This window comes from Ictidomys tridecemlineatus, chromosome 9 (genome assembly GCF_052094955.1).
Source record: "Ictidomys tridecemlineatus isolate mIctTri1 chromosome 9, mIctTri1.hap1, whole genome shotgun sequence".
NCBI classification, from domain to species: domain Eukaryota; kingdom Metazoa; phylum Chordata; class Mammalia; order Rodentia; family Sciuridae; genus Ictidomys; species Ictidomys tridecemlineatus.
Window position 1 is genome coordinate 19284944 of NC_135485.1, and position 13467 is coordinate 19298410.

The 13467-nt window shown below is 38.6% G+C and overlaps 1 protein-coding gene across 2 annotated transcripts in view; it reads left to right on the forward strand.

Annotated features, from left to right (window-relative positions):
• Positions 1-13467, forward strand: part of Rbpj (recombination signal binding protein for immunoglobulin kappa J region) — a 95114-nt gene continuing 81647 nt past the window's right edge. Inside the window, exon 1 of one of the 2 annotated variants that reach the window (XM_021722041.3) lies at positions 1-625. In XM_021722041.3, coding sequence (XP_021577716.2) covers positions 408-625 — 218 coding nt within the window. In that variant the 5' untranslated portion in view covers positions 1-407. Of the gene's footprint in view, positions 859-13467 lie in introns of both variants that reach the window. The other variant, XM_005318909.3, reaches the window with a different exon arrangement.

The following is a 13467-nucleotide window of genomic DNA, read 5'->3' on the forward strand; positions in this document are numbered from 1 at the left end:
CACTTCTGGAAATAGCTACTCAGCAATCTGGTGTGTGTCTGTGAGGTGGACGTTAGGGGTACTTTTGCCAGAGGCCTCCGGCTGACATTTTGCACCCAAGAAGAAGGAGCGAAGGCGACAGAGCTCAATTGCAAAAGTTTCCCATCTACAGAGCTCTGGAAGGGTTGGACCACTTTGTAATCATGCCCGTCTCCCCAGTTGCATGGGGGTCGAATGAATGAAGGTAGTTCCTGGTATGTCACTCTTCTGAGCCCCAGTCTTATAGCTCCTGCATCTATCGCTGAGATTAGTATAAAGGAGATGTCCAACGGACGTCTGAATGAATGAAAAGGGCTGGGAATCCAGAGTGAGCGGGAAGCCACAAGGAAAACACCCACTTGAGGAGGTGTTTCATCTAGGCCTGTGAAATGCGGCACATTTTCCCAGGACCCCTCCTCCCTACCCCTCGGCCCCGCCTCCTGACCCTTCCATTCCCTGTCCCCGTAGTAATCCCCTCCGGTTTTCCTCAGTCTCCACGTACGTCCCTGAGGGCGCGTCCCAAAACCCGGATAACCGGAGCGCTCCCCATGGACCACACGGAGGGCTCGCCTGCGGAGGAGCCGCCTGCGCATGCTCCATCGCTTGGGTAGGTTTCCAAGGAAGGCAGAGAGCAGGATCCCCTACTCCGCGGGCGGCGCGAGGCGTCTGGCTCTTCGCGGCGGCTGCTAGGGGAAAAGGAGCGCGGGGGCTGGGTGGAATCAAGGAGTGAGGAAAGAGGGAAGGGGCGGGGGAGAGGGACCTGGGAAGGCGTCAGGGGGAATCTCGCGAGGGTTGGAGTTTTGGCGAGAGTTTGTGGAAGATGGCGCCTGTTGTGACAGGGTAAGTCTGGGGGAACCGAGCGCTGGGAACCGGGAAAGTTGCAGGCGTCTGGCAGCCCGTGGAGGGCGGCGGGTTAGAGGGCCGCGGCGCGCCTGGACGCCGGGGGCCGCGGGAGTGGCGACGCGTGTGCCGAGCGCGGCGGCGTGTGGCTGTGCGCTGCCCGCTCTGCGCCGCCGTGGCTCGGGCTCCGGCGCGTGAGGGCGGGCGGCGGCGGCGGCGGCGAGGCCGGGGGGTGCGGGCGTGAGTGCCGCCGGGCGCGCGGGGCCCGCGGGCGCCGTGCCCGCCGCGCGCCTCCCGCACCGCCGCCCGCGGGCCCTGCCTCGGGGCCCCGCGCAGCTTTGTTCCTCGCGGCGGTCGTCGCCTCCTCGCCCCTCCGGTGCCCCGGGCCCCGGGCGCTTTGTCTTTCCGCGCTGTCCCCCCGCGACTCTCTACCCCCGGCCCTTTGTTTCGCTGCCTTGGGCGCTTTGTCTGCCCCGCCGCGCCCCGCATCCCTTCTCCATCTCTTTCCCTCCGCTGTCCTTCCTCCTGTGCCCCTTTGTTGTGTTCCTCTCTTCTTGGTGGCCCAGTGACCTGCCACAGCCCAGGCACCAGATTCCTGTTTTTATTTTTCTTTGTCTTTCTCGTGTGTCTCCCCTCTCACCTTTCTCTTTGGCCTGGGATCACCCCCAGAGGCTTTGTCTCCCTCATATAGTGGCTTATTTTCCCAGTACCCCCCTTAGCCTCCCATCTTCGTGTGATTTGTCCGCTGCCTACCGTGTTTGTCTGCTGAACTGTCTCAGCCCCGGGGACTCCATCTGGTGCTTCTAAGTGCGGACAGACTCTAGGGCTTGTTGTTTTGTGAGTCTGAAGGATGCTTGGGGATACTTAGTTTCTTCCACCGCCCCCTCCTCTCCTCTGCACCCCTTTCTCTCGGGGCTATATGTACCCCCCTCGGGGAGGGGGTGGTGGTTAAGGAGATTCCGGTTTTCATTGCCATCTCTTTGGGTTCGTGGTTGTGCTTGGAAACAGTAGCCCTGGAAAAAGATCTAGTCTCTTGATGGTTATCCCCCGCCTCTCTGCCCCTTGGTGTTTCTGATGGCGTTGGCCAAGGGCAGCTGTCGTAGCTTTGCATCTGGTTTACCTGCTGCTGGGTGGCCGGGTATTGCAGAACGAATAGAAGTAGGCGAAAGGTGGCTCTCTGCTCCCCCCCACCCCGCCTCTATCCTACCGATGTTTGAGAATAGTTTCAGATATCCATGATGGAAATTCATTTGGTATGTAAATAGGAATTGAGCGAATTTCAGTATTAAAACCTTGTGAATGTTGGGGTGGACAATTTGAGCATTTTCCAGAATCTAGTTGTACAGTTTATTTTGCCAATAACTCTTGCTTCATAAAGCGAGTTGTCCTGCTTGGAAACTTGATAAAAATGATTTGCTTTTTCTTAATCATGAGAGTTCACATTTTACAATCGTTGTAATTTGCAGTTATTGTTTACAATTTGTGCTTTTTGCATCTTCTGTCCCATCATTGGGATTAAACGCTGAAGAGTGCAGTTTCTGGTTGATGAATACTGCTGTTAGAATCTTTGTGGAATATGTTAATCACATGTACTCAAAAGATATAGAAGTAATAGCTTTAAGTGAGGTTATCTTAAAGGCAGTTCCTGATGTTAAAGGAGTATTAAGTTGTTCTCAGCTCTTATTGTTACAATAATGTTAAAAGCTTGGGATTATATCTGTGGGGGTGTGGTGTATTGTAAATAAGTGGCCTGAATTATTCTTGTGCTAGGAATAAAAAGTATTAGGTTTACCAGGATTATTATTTTTTTCTACTAGTTGATCACTACTTTTAGAAGATACATTACTGGTAAAATCTTTTGGAATGTCATTTGATTTATGCACTGAGGTTCCACACAAAGTGGTCCTGATAGAGGATATGCAAGATCTGCTAAAAGGAATCCTGGCACAGTGGAAAGCTTTTGTTATTGTTGTTGTTTGTTAAGACAGTGATTAGAATTAATAGGTTGACTTCTGATTGAAGGAAAACCATACTTTCATGATTGATACCTGAGGTGTTTGTGAGAATTTGCAATCTCAGTTCATGAATTATTTTTATCAATAACTATTGTCTCTCTGCTTGTTCTTAGTATGTAATCTTTTGAAGATAAAATCATGAGCATACTGGTTCTGACTGTAAATAAAGTATAAATACTATGTAATAATAGAAAATATTTTGCTCTGATTTGTGCATCTAAGAATGATTACATAGTTATCATAAAGTCACTTTTACAGTTTGAGTTGTGTAGTTTCTAAATACTGTTAAGAATTTTATGTCATAACCAAATAAAACAATGCCTTTAATTTATGTCAAACAGCAACATATATGGAAATATATAGGATAAGTTATGTTTGGGAAACTTTCATTTCAAATATTGACTATCAAAACTTTGAATTATTATCTGTAAATATTACAATGAGACTGCAAGGAGTATATTTTTAGAAGATAATATCAGGCTCATTTGCAGTATGTTCAGATCTGTTCTAATATATGTTTCTAGGCATTAAATTTTTAAAAGTTTGTTAAAAAGTTACTTCTTGTTACCAACAGATGTTTACCAATGTCTTTTAAATGGGTAAGATAAATTTTTTTTTTTTGTGGGGGGAAGCCACTCTTGGCAGATGTAATTGATTAAGTAATCTTTCTTTGGAATCTTGGATGAGTAAAGCATTCAGAAAAGATGACTTTGTTTGAAAGTTCTTATAGATCTTAATTCTGGTGTTCAGTCATTTTTAGAATTAAGACTTGGCTTTAAAGCATTATTTTGCATTTTGCTTCTTCCTAATACTAAATTCCATGTTATTTCAACTAGGGGCAGTATTTTCTCATGGATTGACTAAAAGTTGTTATTTTTGGCATCTGGCTTTGTGATTATTTCCAAGTTATTTTACTTCCCCTGGGCCAGTTTCCTAACTCTGTAGTAAAATGGGGATTGTAATAACTTGCCACATCTGCACAGGATTGCTGTGCCTTAAGATTTATAGAGCGCATCCTCGGATGAAAGGTGTGGTTAACGTCTACGAATTGTTACTGAAATAAGCTAATGTGAAGTAGGTCATATTTTATAGGAAGTCAAGTAGGAGGTTATGAACTAAATTCTTGGCAAGTTACAGCAATGATAGTAGGATTAAAAAAAAAGTCCAAATATGTATTTTAGTTTGGGTAATGAAACAGATACTCTGCCCCCTCCCCCAATTTAAGGGAGAGTGTGGACAAGCAAAACAAATTACAGAGTGGTCGTTGTGTTTTGTAAGAGACTAAAGATCTATCAAACTCAAATGTAATAATACATTATAAAATTATGGGATGCCTTCTGTTGATTTTTTTTTCCTGCCTGTAGTAATATTTTAAAAAGATAGCATGAAATGTTTTCGCCTGTTAATAGTAATGACAAATTTTGCATGTGTCTTAGTATTATATATTATATTTGTCATTTGTTCTCAAAAATATTTTCTAGTCACCAGAACTATAATTTCAGACTTGATACTTTGTTATAGGAAAGTGGTTTTTGGAGGACACTGTAGATATTTACTGAAGGAATGAAGCCTATTGCTTCTGTATTTCTGGTGGTGATATTGGATTGATTGTCATCTAGTTCCCCAGGCCAGGATTTTGGTTTCATGTCTCATTAAACCTTTACTTCACTACCATAGTTCATGCTCTTGTCATATCTCACCTGGATTATAGCAGATGTATAGACAGCCTCTTTCTGCTTCTAGATCCACACCCATTTTCCATCTTACACATGGCTGCAGAACATTTGTTTCTGTAGAACAAATCTGATCACTCCACTCTTTAGTTTAAAAACCTTTCAATGGCTCCCCCTAGCAGCCGTCATTTAAAAGAGGCAACAGAATGGAGAGTTTTGAGCTTATATTTAGGATTTAATCTGCTCTGATTTCATTTGTCTCTGCCTCTTCAAACCTCAATAGCATTGTCAAATTATCCTATCTTTACCTCTTTCGTCACTTGCAGGATAATTATTCCTAATTTAAAGAGTTGTTTTGAAGATTAAATTAGATAATGCATGAAAACATTTAGTAAAATTCTTGGTACATAGTAAGTGCATATAAAAATGTTTGCTGGCATGGCTTATAGGTTCCTCGGAATGTATTTTGTTGACATCTTCAGCTAAATTGTTTGCCTTTTTCTCTTTCTTTTATTCATATTTAAGAATTTGGAGTTCTCTATATAGGCCCAGAACTTTAATGCATAAGGATTTATCAAAAGTACTGGTCTTTACTAGGTTATTATTCAACAGTAAGATCAGGATATTCTATACAGATCCAAGAGACTAGGTATGGTGTTCCTGCTGTGTGTTATTAAAGGACTGGTGTAATTCTTTGGAAATGTCTTATTAAATTGTAATTATCATATTCAAATGCTGTTCATTACTTGGTGGCATATACCATTTTTTTTCTTAATCATTTATGTATTCTTAGAAAAGTGCCAGCACATGATAGGACTTCAAAGAAAATATGATTATATAGGCAGAATTTGAGATATATCTACTTATAGGTGTTTTGTATTTAATTTTGATTATGTAAAGGAAAAATTCCTGAAATACCTGGAGGTATAATTTTCAGCCATAGATAGTGTCATTGCACCTGAGAAAGTTATAGTAAGGCTCTTGGGGAAAAGTACTTTTTTTTTTTTTTTGAGTTATAATTTTTTTTAATTGTTGGTCGTTCAAAACATTACATAGTTTTTAATATATCATATTTCACAGTTTGATTCAGGTGGGTTATGAACTCCCAATTTTACCCCGTATACAGATTACTGTATCACATCAGTTACACTTCCATTGATTTACATATTGCCATTCTAGTGTCTGATGTATTCTGCTGTCTATCCTATTCTCTACTATCCCCCCTCCCCTCCACTCCCCTCCCCTCCCCTTTTCTCTCTCTACCCCCTCTACTGTAAATCATTTCTTCCACTTGTATTATTCTTCTCTTACCCCTCCTTTCCTCTTATATGTAATTTTGTATAACCCTGAGGATCACCTTCCATTTCCATGCGATTTCCCTTCTCACTCCCTTTCCCTCCCACCTCTCATCCCTATTTAATGTTAATCTTCTTCTCAAGCTCTTCGTCCCTACCCTGTCCTTGGTTACTCCCCTTATATCAAAGGAGTCATAGAATTTGGAGGGAAATGGATGGCATTAGAGCAGATTATGCTAAGTGAAGCTAGCCAATCCTTAAAAAGTACTTTTTTTGATGGGGGGATTACCAGGGATTGATCTCAGGGGCACTCGGCCACTAAGCTAAATCCCCATCACTATTTTGTATTTTTTATTTAGAGACAGGGTCTCACTTGAGTTGCTTAGCACCTTGCTTTTGCTAAGGCTGATTTTGAACTCTATCCTCCTGCCTTAGCCTCCTCAGCAGCTGGGATTACAGACATGTACCACTGTGCCAGGCAAAATTTTATTAGAATGCTACATTTTATTGTATGTACAAAACAGGCAAGCTTAACTTTCACATTTTGCTTATTATGTGGTTGACTGTCAAATATTTCTCAAAAGATTTCATGTTTAAAAAAGTGTTTTAAGTACTTCTAGATGCATAAACCTTAGGGCACTACAGACAGCATTTTTGGGGATCCATGTCATAAAATCACTTAAGAAATTTATGATCTAGAGGAAGACTCAGGTTGTGTGGACAGATTGTATTTATGTACCAGGCACATTGTGACTATTATGTCAGGTAAAGTATGTGCAGTTATAATTAGAAAGGTCAAATAAAACAGGTGTGGTAGGTGTGATTTATAAATCATAAAGCACTTTATACAGATATATTAATTATCATAACAGTTTCTTCTGGTACCCTTTCATGGGCAGGGTTCAAGATGGACTTTTTTATACTGCAGCCTGTGGTTTGTGGGTCATGTTTTAGAAAAGCAGCATTGTATTTAGTACAGAGGACCGCAACCTTGGAAATATGTGCTTTGGCATTTTAAACAGACATATTTGGTAAATTACTGCTTTACCACAGATGTTGTCATTGAGTCACCCCCAACTTTTTGGGGTCTACTTCTTACAGCTCTTTTCTCTGCTTGGACAGCCATAAAAATGTAGGAATGTTGAATGCCCAGCTGCTACCATCTCTCAGACACTTACCATGATCATAGTTCTGGAGGCCTCTTAGGCCTGGCACAGCATCATGGTGTTGCTTATGCCTCATTAGGTCTGCTTTTGCTTCAGGGGCTGAAATGATATCCCAGTGCACTTCTCCAACATATCAAACTTACTTAAGGGCATGGGGGAGGGGCATACATCGGCGGTAGTGTAAGTTATAGTAATTACCTGTGTGTATAAATATTTGTGTAAGTTTGTTTTGTTGACGAAGTGCATGGAAATAAGCATGACAGCTTTTCAGTCAGATTGGTGAAGGTCATGGTAGTCTTGGAAATATTTACACTCTCTTAACTTTACCAAGGGGAAAAAAAAAAGAAAGTTGCTTCTTTGGCATTCTAAGTTGCAAAAGCCTTGCAATGAAAGTGCCACAGCTGAGGGATAAGAGATGAAATGCACTAGAAAATCAAGTTGACTGTTGCTTTTTAATTCCTCTCCCCAAGTTTCTTTTCTGTATTGAAATCTTAACTTGATTGTAGAGCGAATGTACACTGTTAATTAGATGATAATAATAAGTGTAAGAGTAGTTTCTCATAAAAAGTTTATATAACCAGCAAAAGTGTTTGTCATTCTATAAAACTTTTATAAATGTGGTAAAGCATTATAGAAGTTCAGTATTGCCGTATGAACTATAGAACCAGTGTGTAGGGTATTTAATTATTATGAACAACTTATTTTGGGGTATAACCTGATATGCTATAGAACATACTAATTTTAGACTAGTTTGCATCATTGAAACAAAAGTATTTGTTTCTTTTTTTTTTTTCTGAAAACTGAAAACCTATTAAGATCTTTCCTTATTTTGCAAGCATACCTTTTCAAATAATATTTCTGGTTTGAGTGTGAGAAAATTTTTCATGCAAAAATATTATATAATTCTGTACAAAGTTCCTAATTACACCAACTGGAATAAGCAAAAACATTCAAGGTTGTCCCAAGATTCAAGGGAATGATTATGACCATGCTTTAGTGGCATATATGATAATATGTAATAAATCCAATAAATAAAATACATAATAAATATATTGTTTTAATAACAACATATATTATAGTCTTATTAGGTATAAAACTGCTTTGTGCCTGCCCTGTACAGATGAATATGTGTGATTTGGTATATGACTTAGTGGAAAGTATATGGATAATTAATATTTAAGGGAAATTATTGTAAGTGCCGTGACAGATGTAGAGTGTTGATAATGGAAACAGGTGTGAATGATTGTGTCAGGTGTGTGTGTGGGGGAGTTCATAGAAATGGTTAGAGTTGGCATTTTAAATTAAACTGGAAAGTGTTTGGAGGTCTTTTGGAGGACCTTGAGTCCTAAGCTAAATATTTGAATATCAATCAGGGATGCAGAGGAAAGGGGTAGGACATTGGATGACTTAGATGAGGTGAACTTGGATGTAAATAGTAGGAAATGGATTGAAATTTGTGGCTACTATATAAGAGAAACATGGTCTTAAAGATAGACCTAGGATAGAAAGGCAAAAAAAAAAAAAAAGGCTTTTTTTGAGGCATCGTGGTATGGGGATATAGGGAAATTTGTAATCAGTGTACTGTCATCCAAATATTATTGTCTGTGGCAATTAAGAATGTCAGTTAATCTAAATCTTTTCCCCTTATCTAGAAAATGGAAAAATACTTTATAGTATTGATGCTAGGATTAAATAAGGGATATAAAATTATTAGCTCAGTTTAGGAGTAGTAGGTGTTCAATAAGTAGATTCTTCTTTCCTTTTCTGAAGTGTGGAATTGAAAAGAGAAAATGGGAGGAGGGATACAGCAAGGAAGGTAGGAAAAAACCTCCAACTAATTGAAACCTGGGTGATGTAATAATTAGAAATGGAAAAGTCTGAGCGAGGTGAACAGGTTTAAGAGAACCTATTTAACAGTATTTTGTATTTTAGGTTAATAATAAATATTGGATACTTATTTTTGCATATCTCTGTTGTAACACCTAACATTGTTCTACTGTCTATAAATTTATCTATACTGATTATCTACCTGTCTCTGTATTTAATCTCTCAGTGAAAAGGACAGGACCAGTGTTTTACTTGCATAATTATGGAGCAATTACCATCTGCCAGATGCTACTTGCAGGATAAATGAATATGACCTGAATGGATTTGGTAGTGTATAACACTTACCACTAGGTGGCACTTAGTCTAAATGATAAGGCTGACATTCAGTATAGATTTTTTTTTTCCTACTTTAGAAACTGACACCTGCCCCCTGGATTATGGTCACTCTTATTCCTTTTGTGGACTATACTTTTTGAAGTGTTGTATGAAACCTATACTAGATTGAAAACTCCAACTCTTAAAAAAATAGAAAAATGTAACTGTATTAGAATATGTTCTCTAGAAAGAAGCTAAAGGGAAGTTCAATGAAATTTGCAAGTTGACCAAATTCTTCATTTCTGAATGTGCTTGAAATGAAGCCTGGTGGTTGGATTTTAGGCAGTATTGTTTGTTGATAACACTTTGTGGATTGCTTTAAAGGCGGAGACTAGGAATTGGTTTCTTAGATGAAAGATGATCAAGTGTGGTCTGTACTGATACTGAAGTATGATTCTGTACTCCCAATCCCCCTGCCCTTTGTTCTCTTGATTTATATTCTATGTGTTGAAGAATTACATGTAGCATAGTATCCTTTATGACATCCTATATAAATTATTATATAAATTATTAAATCCATTAGATTCAGGAAATTTCAGAGCTAGGAAAGGCGTTATTATATATTCTGAACATTTAAATATAGACAAAGGCAGGTTAGATTATTTATAAGCCAGCTCCTTGTTTTTTGGCAGGGCGCAGGAGGTGAGGCATATGCTGGTCTTTTTACTCTTTTCTATTTATACTGCTTGGTGCCTTTTAACGTTTATGCACTCACCCCTTCCTGTATTCCCTTTTTGCTACAGTATGCATGGACCAAGAATGCAAATCCTTCAGCTTCCAAGCACGGTTGGGAAAGTGCTACTGCCATTGTTGTTTCATAAATGTTGGGCTTGGAGTTACTTCTTCTTTCTGTCTTTACTTTCTTCCAGTTGTTGCTGCTTATGATCTTTGTCTTCTGTTTTTAACTGGTCAGGCTGGCCTCTTTAGAAACATAGTTGCCCTCGTTGCTCACCTTTAATGCCTTCTCACCACTCTGGTTTAATTACTCCTACTCAGGAACTGGCTAGGTGCCTTTAGCTCATGACAGTCTTTGCCTCTTGTGTCTCTAGCCTCTTGATTCTGCCACTTGCACTAATTATGGTTGGTTGTTTCCAGAGCCTCTGGAGGAAAAGAAAGGCCATCTCCAAGGAAGAGAAGCCACAAATTGAAATTTTATACTGTAAAATGGACTTATGAACTTGTTGATGAACATACAGTGATTTTTGTAGTGTATTCATCAAGACAATATTAACTCCCTTGACTACAGAGTTCATTAAATCTGTTGTATCTGTCATCTATGCTCATACATATGTCAAGGAAATGAATTAAATCCTTTTCAGCCTTCCAAAGATGGGAGTTATATTATTTTGTAATTCACAGCTTATAATAATGTGTGCCATTAAATGGTTAGCATTGAATTAGTGGGAGTTGAGGATTGACTATTATAATATTTAAAAAAAAAAAAAACAACTTGAATGGATAGCTGTAGCTTTCGAAGGTTACTTCATGATTATTGGTAAGTAAGCCTTCTTTGCCTTGGTCTTTCCCTGCTGTATTTAATGTGATACAGGATTTATTTATGTCATTTACTTAAATAGGTAGTTAATTAGTTGTAACTCCTGAAAATTATAAGTTAATAATGAATTAAGTATTTTTAAAATTACGTTAGAATTTAAACATACATCTACATGGTAGGTGCAAAGTTTTTTGTTTTTCATAGTTATTTCTGGGAAGTAACTGTCTTGATGTGGACATTTTTCTTTTGCCTGCCTGCCTCTCTGTGTGCCTGGATTAAATCCAGGGGCCTTAAACATGTGGATATTTCTTTCCTTTTTTTTCTCTTTTCTTTTTCTGTGATTGGTCCGAGGGTCTCAGGAATGTCCATTTTTCTTTTCTTTCTCTTTCTTTCATCTCTTGGCTTCATTCTTTCCTTCTCTTCCTTCCTTCTTCCATCCATCAAATGCAGGACCTTGAGTATACTAGTTGAGTATACTACTACTAAGCTGCTCCCCAGCCCTGGAAATTTTTCTCATCTGCATATGGTCATTTTGATTTTTTTTTCTAATTAGAAATGTTTATCGTAAGAAATTAAGAAGTTATTTAAATATCACATAAAGTGAACCACTGTAGTCCTACAGCAAGAATAATTACTGTTAAGAATTGGGCTTTCACTCAACCCTGCGGCATCAACAGAATGGGCAAGTGACAAGGTCTTCATACTGCCAGGAAGCTCCATAGTCAATGAAGGGACCAGAAGTGACATGATAAACAATACAAGAAAGCCCATTTGGGCACAAGCCTGAAGACCAACCCTTTTGGAGGTACTTCCCATGCAAAGGGAATTGTGCTAGAAAAAGTAGGGGTTGAAGCCAAACAGCCAAATTCTGCCATCAAGAAGTTTGTTTTCAGGGTCCAGGTGATCAAGAATGGCAAGAAAATCACAGCTTTTGTACCAATGATGATTGCATGAACTTTATTGAGGAAAATGGTGAATTTCTGGTTGCTAGATTTGGTCGAAAAGGTCATGCTGTTGGTGACATTCCTGGAGTCTACTTTAAGGTTGTCATTTCTCCCTTTTGGTCCTATACACAAAGGAGAGGTCAAGATCATTAATTTTGCTGATGAAAACAATAGTAATAAATTTTTATATTACAGAAAAAAAGAATTGGGAGTATATTCCTCAATTTTTTTTAATGGAAATGCTTACACTCTATTAATGTTAAAAATATCAAAATGTTAGTAAACAGTATTAAGGGGATCAGGTAACTGACATTTTGACATTTTGAGGGAGATGGTATCTCCTTTTACAGAAGTCTGAAGGTTGGGTATTTTAGTAACTTAACTTAAATCCATACAGTTTTACTTCTGCTTTTGCCTTTGATTCCCTACCCTATACTGATGGTCTTGTGTTTGTCTTTCACTTCAAACACTTCAAAGTTAATTACTGGGTGGCAAAACAGTTCCAGATATAAGTGTGGTAGAAGTTTTTAAGGAAAAGAAGATTATAGTCTTTTCTATTAGATTACTTTAAAAGTAAATTATGTTTTCTAGAAGTGCAAAGTTAGATTTGATTAGACTAGTCTTTGAACACAAAAGATTATCTGAAGTAACATTATTTACCTTTTAGTTAACTTTTTTGTTTGTTTGTTTTTTAAAGACTGGAGTCTTACTACTTGCTTCTCAGGCTGGTCTTGAACTCCTGGGCTCCATTCTTTTGCCTTAGTCCCTTGAGTAGCTGGGATTACATTTGCATACCACCACTCCAAGCTTCTATTTAACTTTAAAAATAATATTGTCAGAACTCTGGCAGTATTGTCATTGTTAATTTTCTTTTTCTGCTACATATTTTTATTTTTTTTCTTTCTAAAAGAACATACATACAAATGCTTTCATAATCTTATGGTGAGAAATGGTTATAACCAAAACACAGAATCAAAGGAAGATAACAAATTTGACTTCATAAAAATTTTAACTCTTGGGCTGGGGATATGGCTCAAGCGGTAGCACGCTCGCCTGGCATGCAATGTGTTCGGCCTGGGTTCAATCCTCAGCACCACATACAAACAAAGATGTTGTGTCCGCCAATAACTAAAAAAATAAATATTAAAATTCTCTCTCTCTCCCTCTCTCACTCTGTCTTTAAAAAAAAAAAATTAACTCTTCAGGAGGCTGAGACAGGACAATCACAAGTTCAAAGACAGCCTCAACAAAAGGAGGCACTAAGCGACTCAGTGAGACCCTGTCTCTAAATAAAATACAAAGTCGGGCTGGGGATGTAGCTCAGTAGCCAAGTCCCCTGAATTCAATCCCTGGTATGCAAAAGAAAAAAATATATTTTTAAACTTCTATGTAACAAAAACAAACAAAACTGAGTAAGTGAAAAGCTAAGAGAAAATAAGGTATTTAATATCAAGAATTGACAAAAGGTAATATGTGGAAAATAAAAGTTCATTACACAAAATAAGATGTATTTCATTAGAAAAATATGGATAAAGAATAACTCATAAGGAAAATGAAAATGGGCAATAAATTGATGTACAAAACAGACTATACTTCAAAATGTCTGAAGTTTTCACATTATCAGAGTTGCCGGATGTATCTTGGGCAGCAACATAAATAATAAGAGAAACACTTTCAAAACGGCCACTAAGAATAATAGGGAGCCATACCTATTGATACCCACAGTCATAGATGAAATGCTATTTAAAAACCCAAGCAAGTAGAAGAAAATACTGTTTAATTAATATAGGCCAATTTATGTGAGGAATGTTCTGTTCTG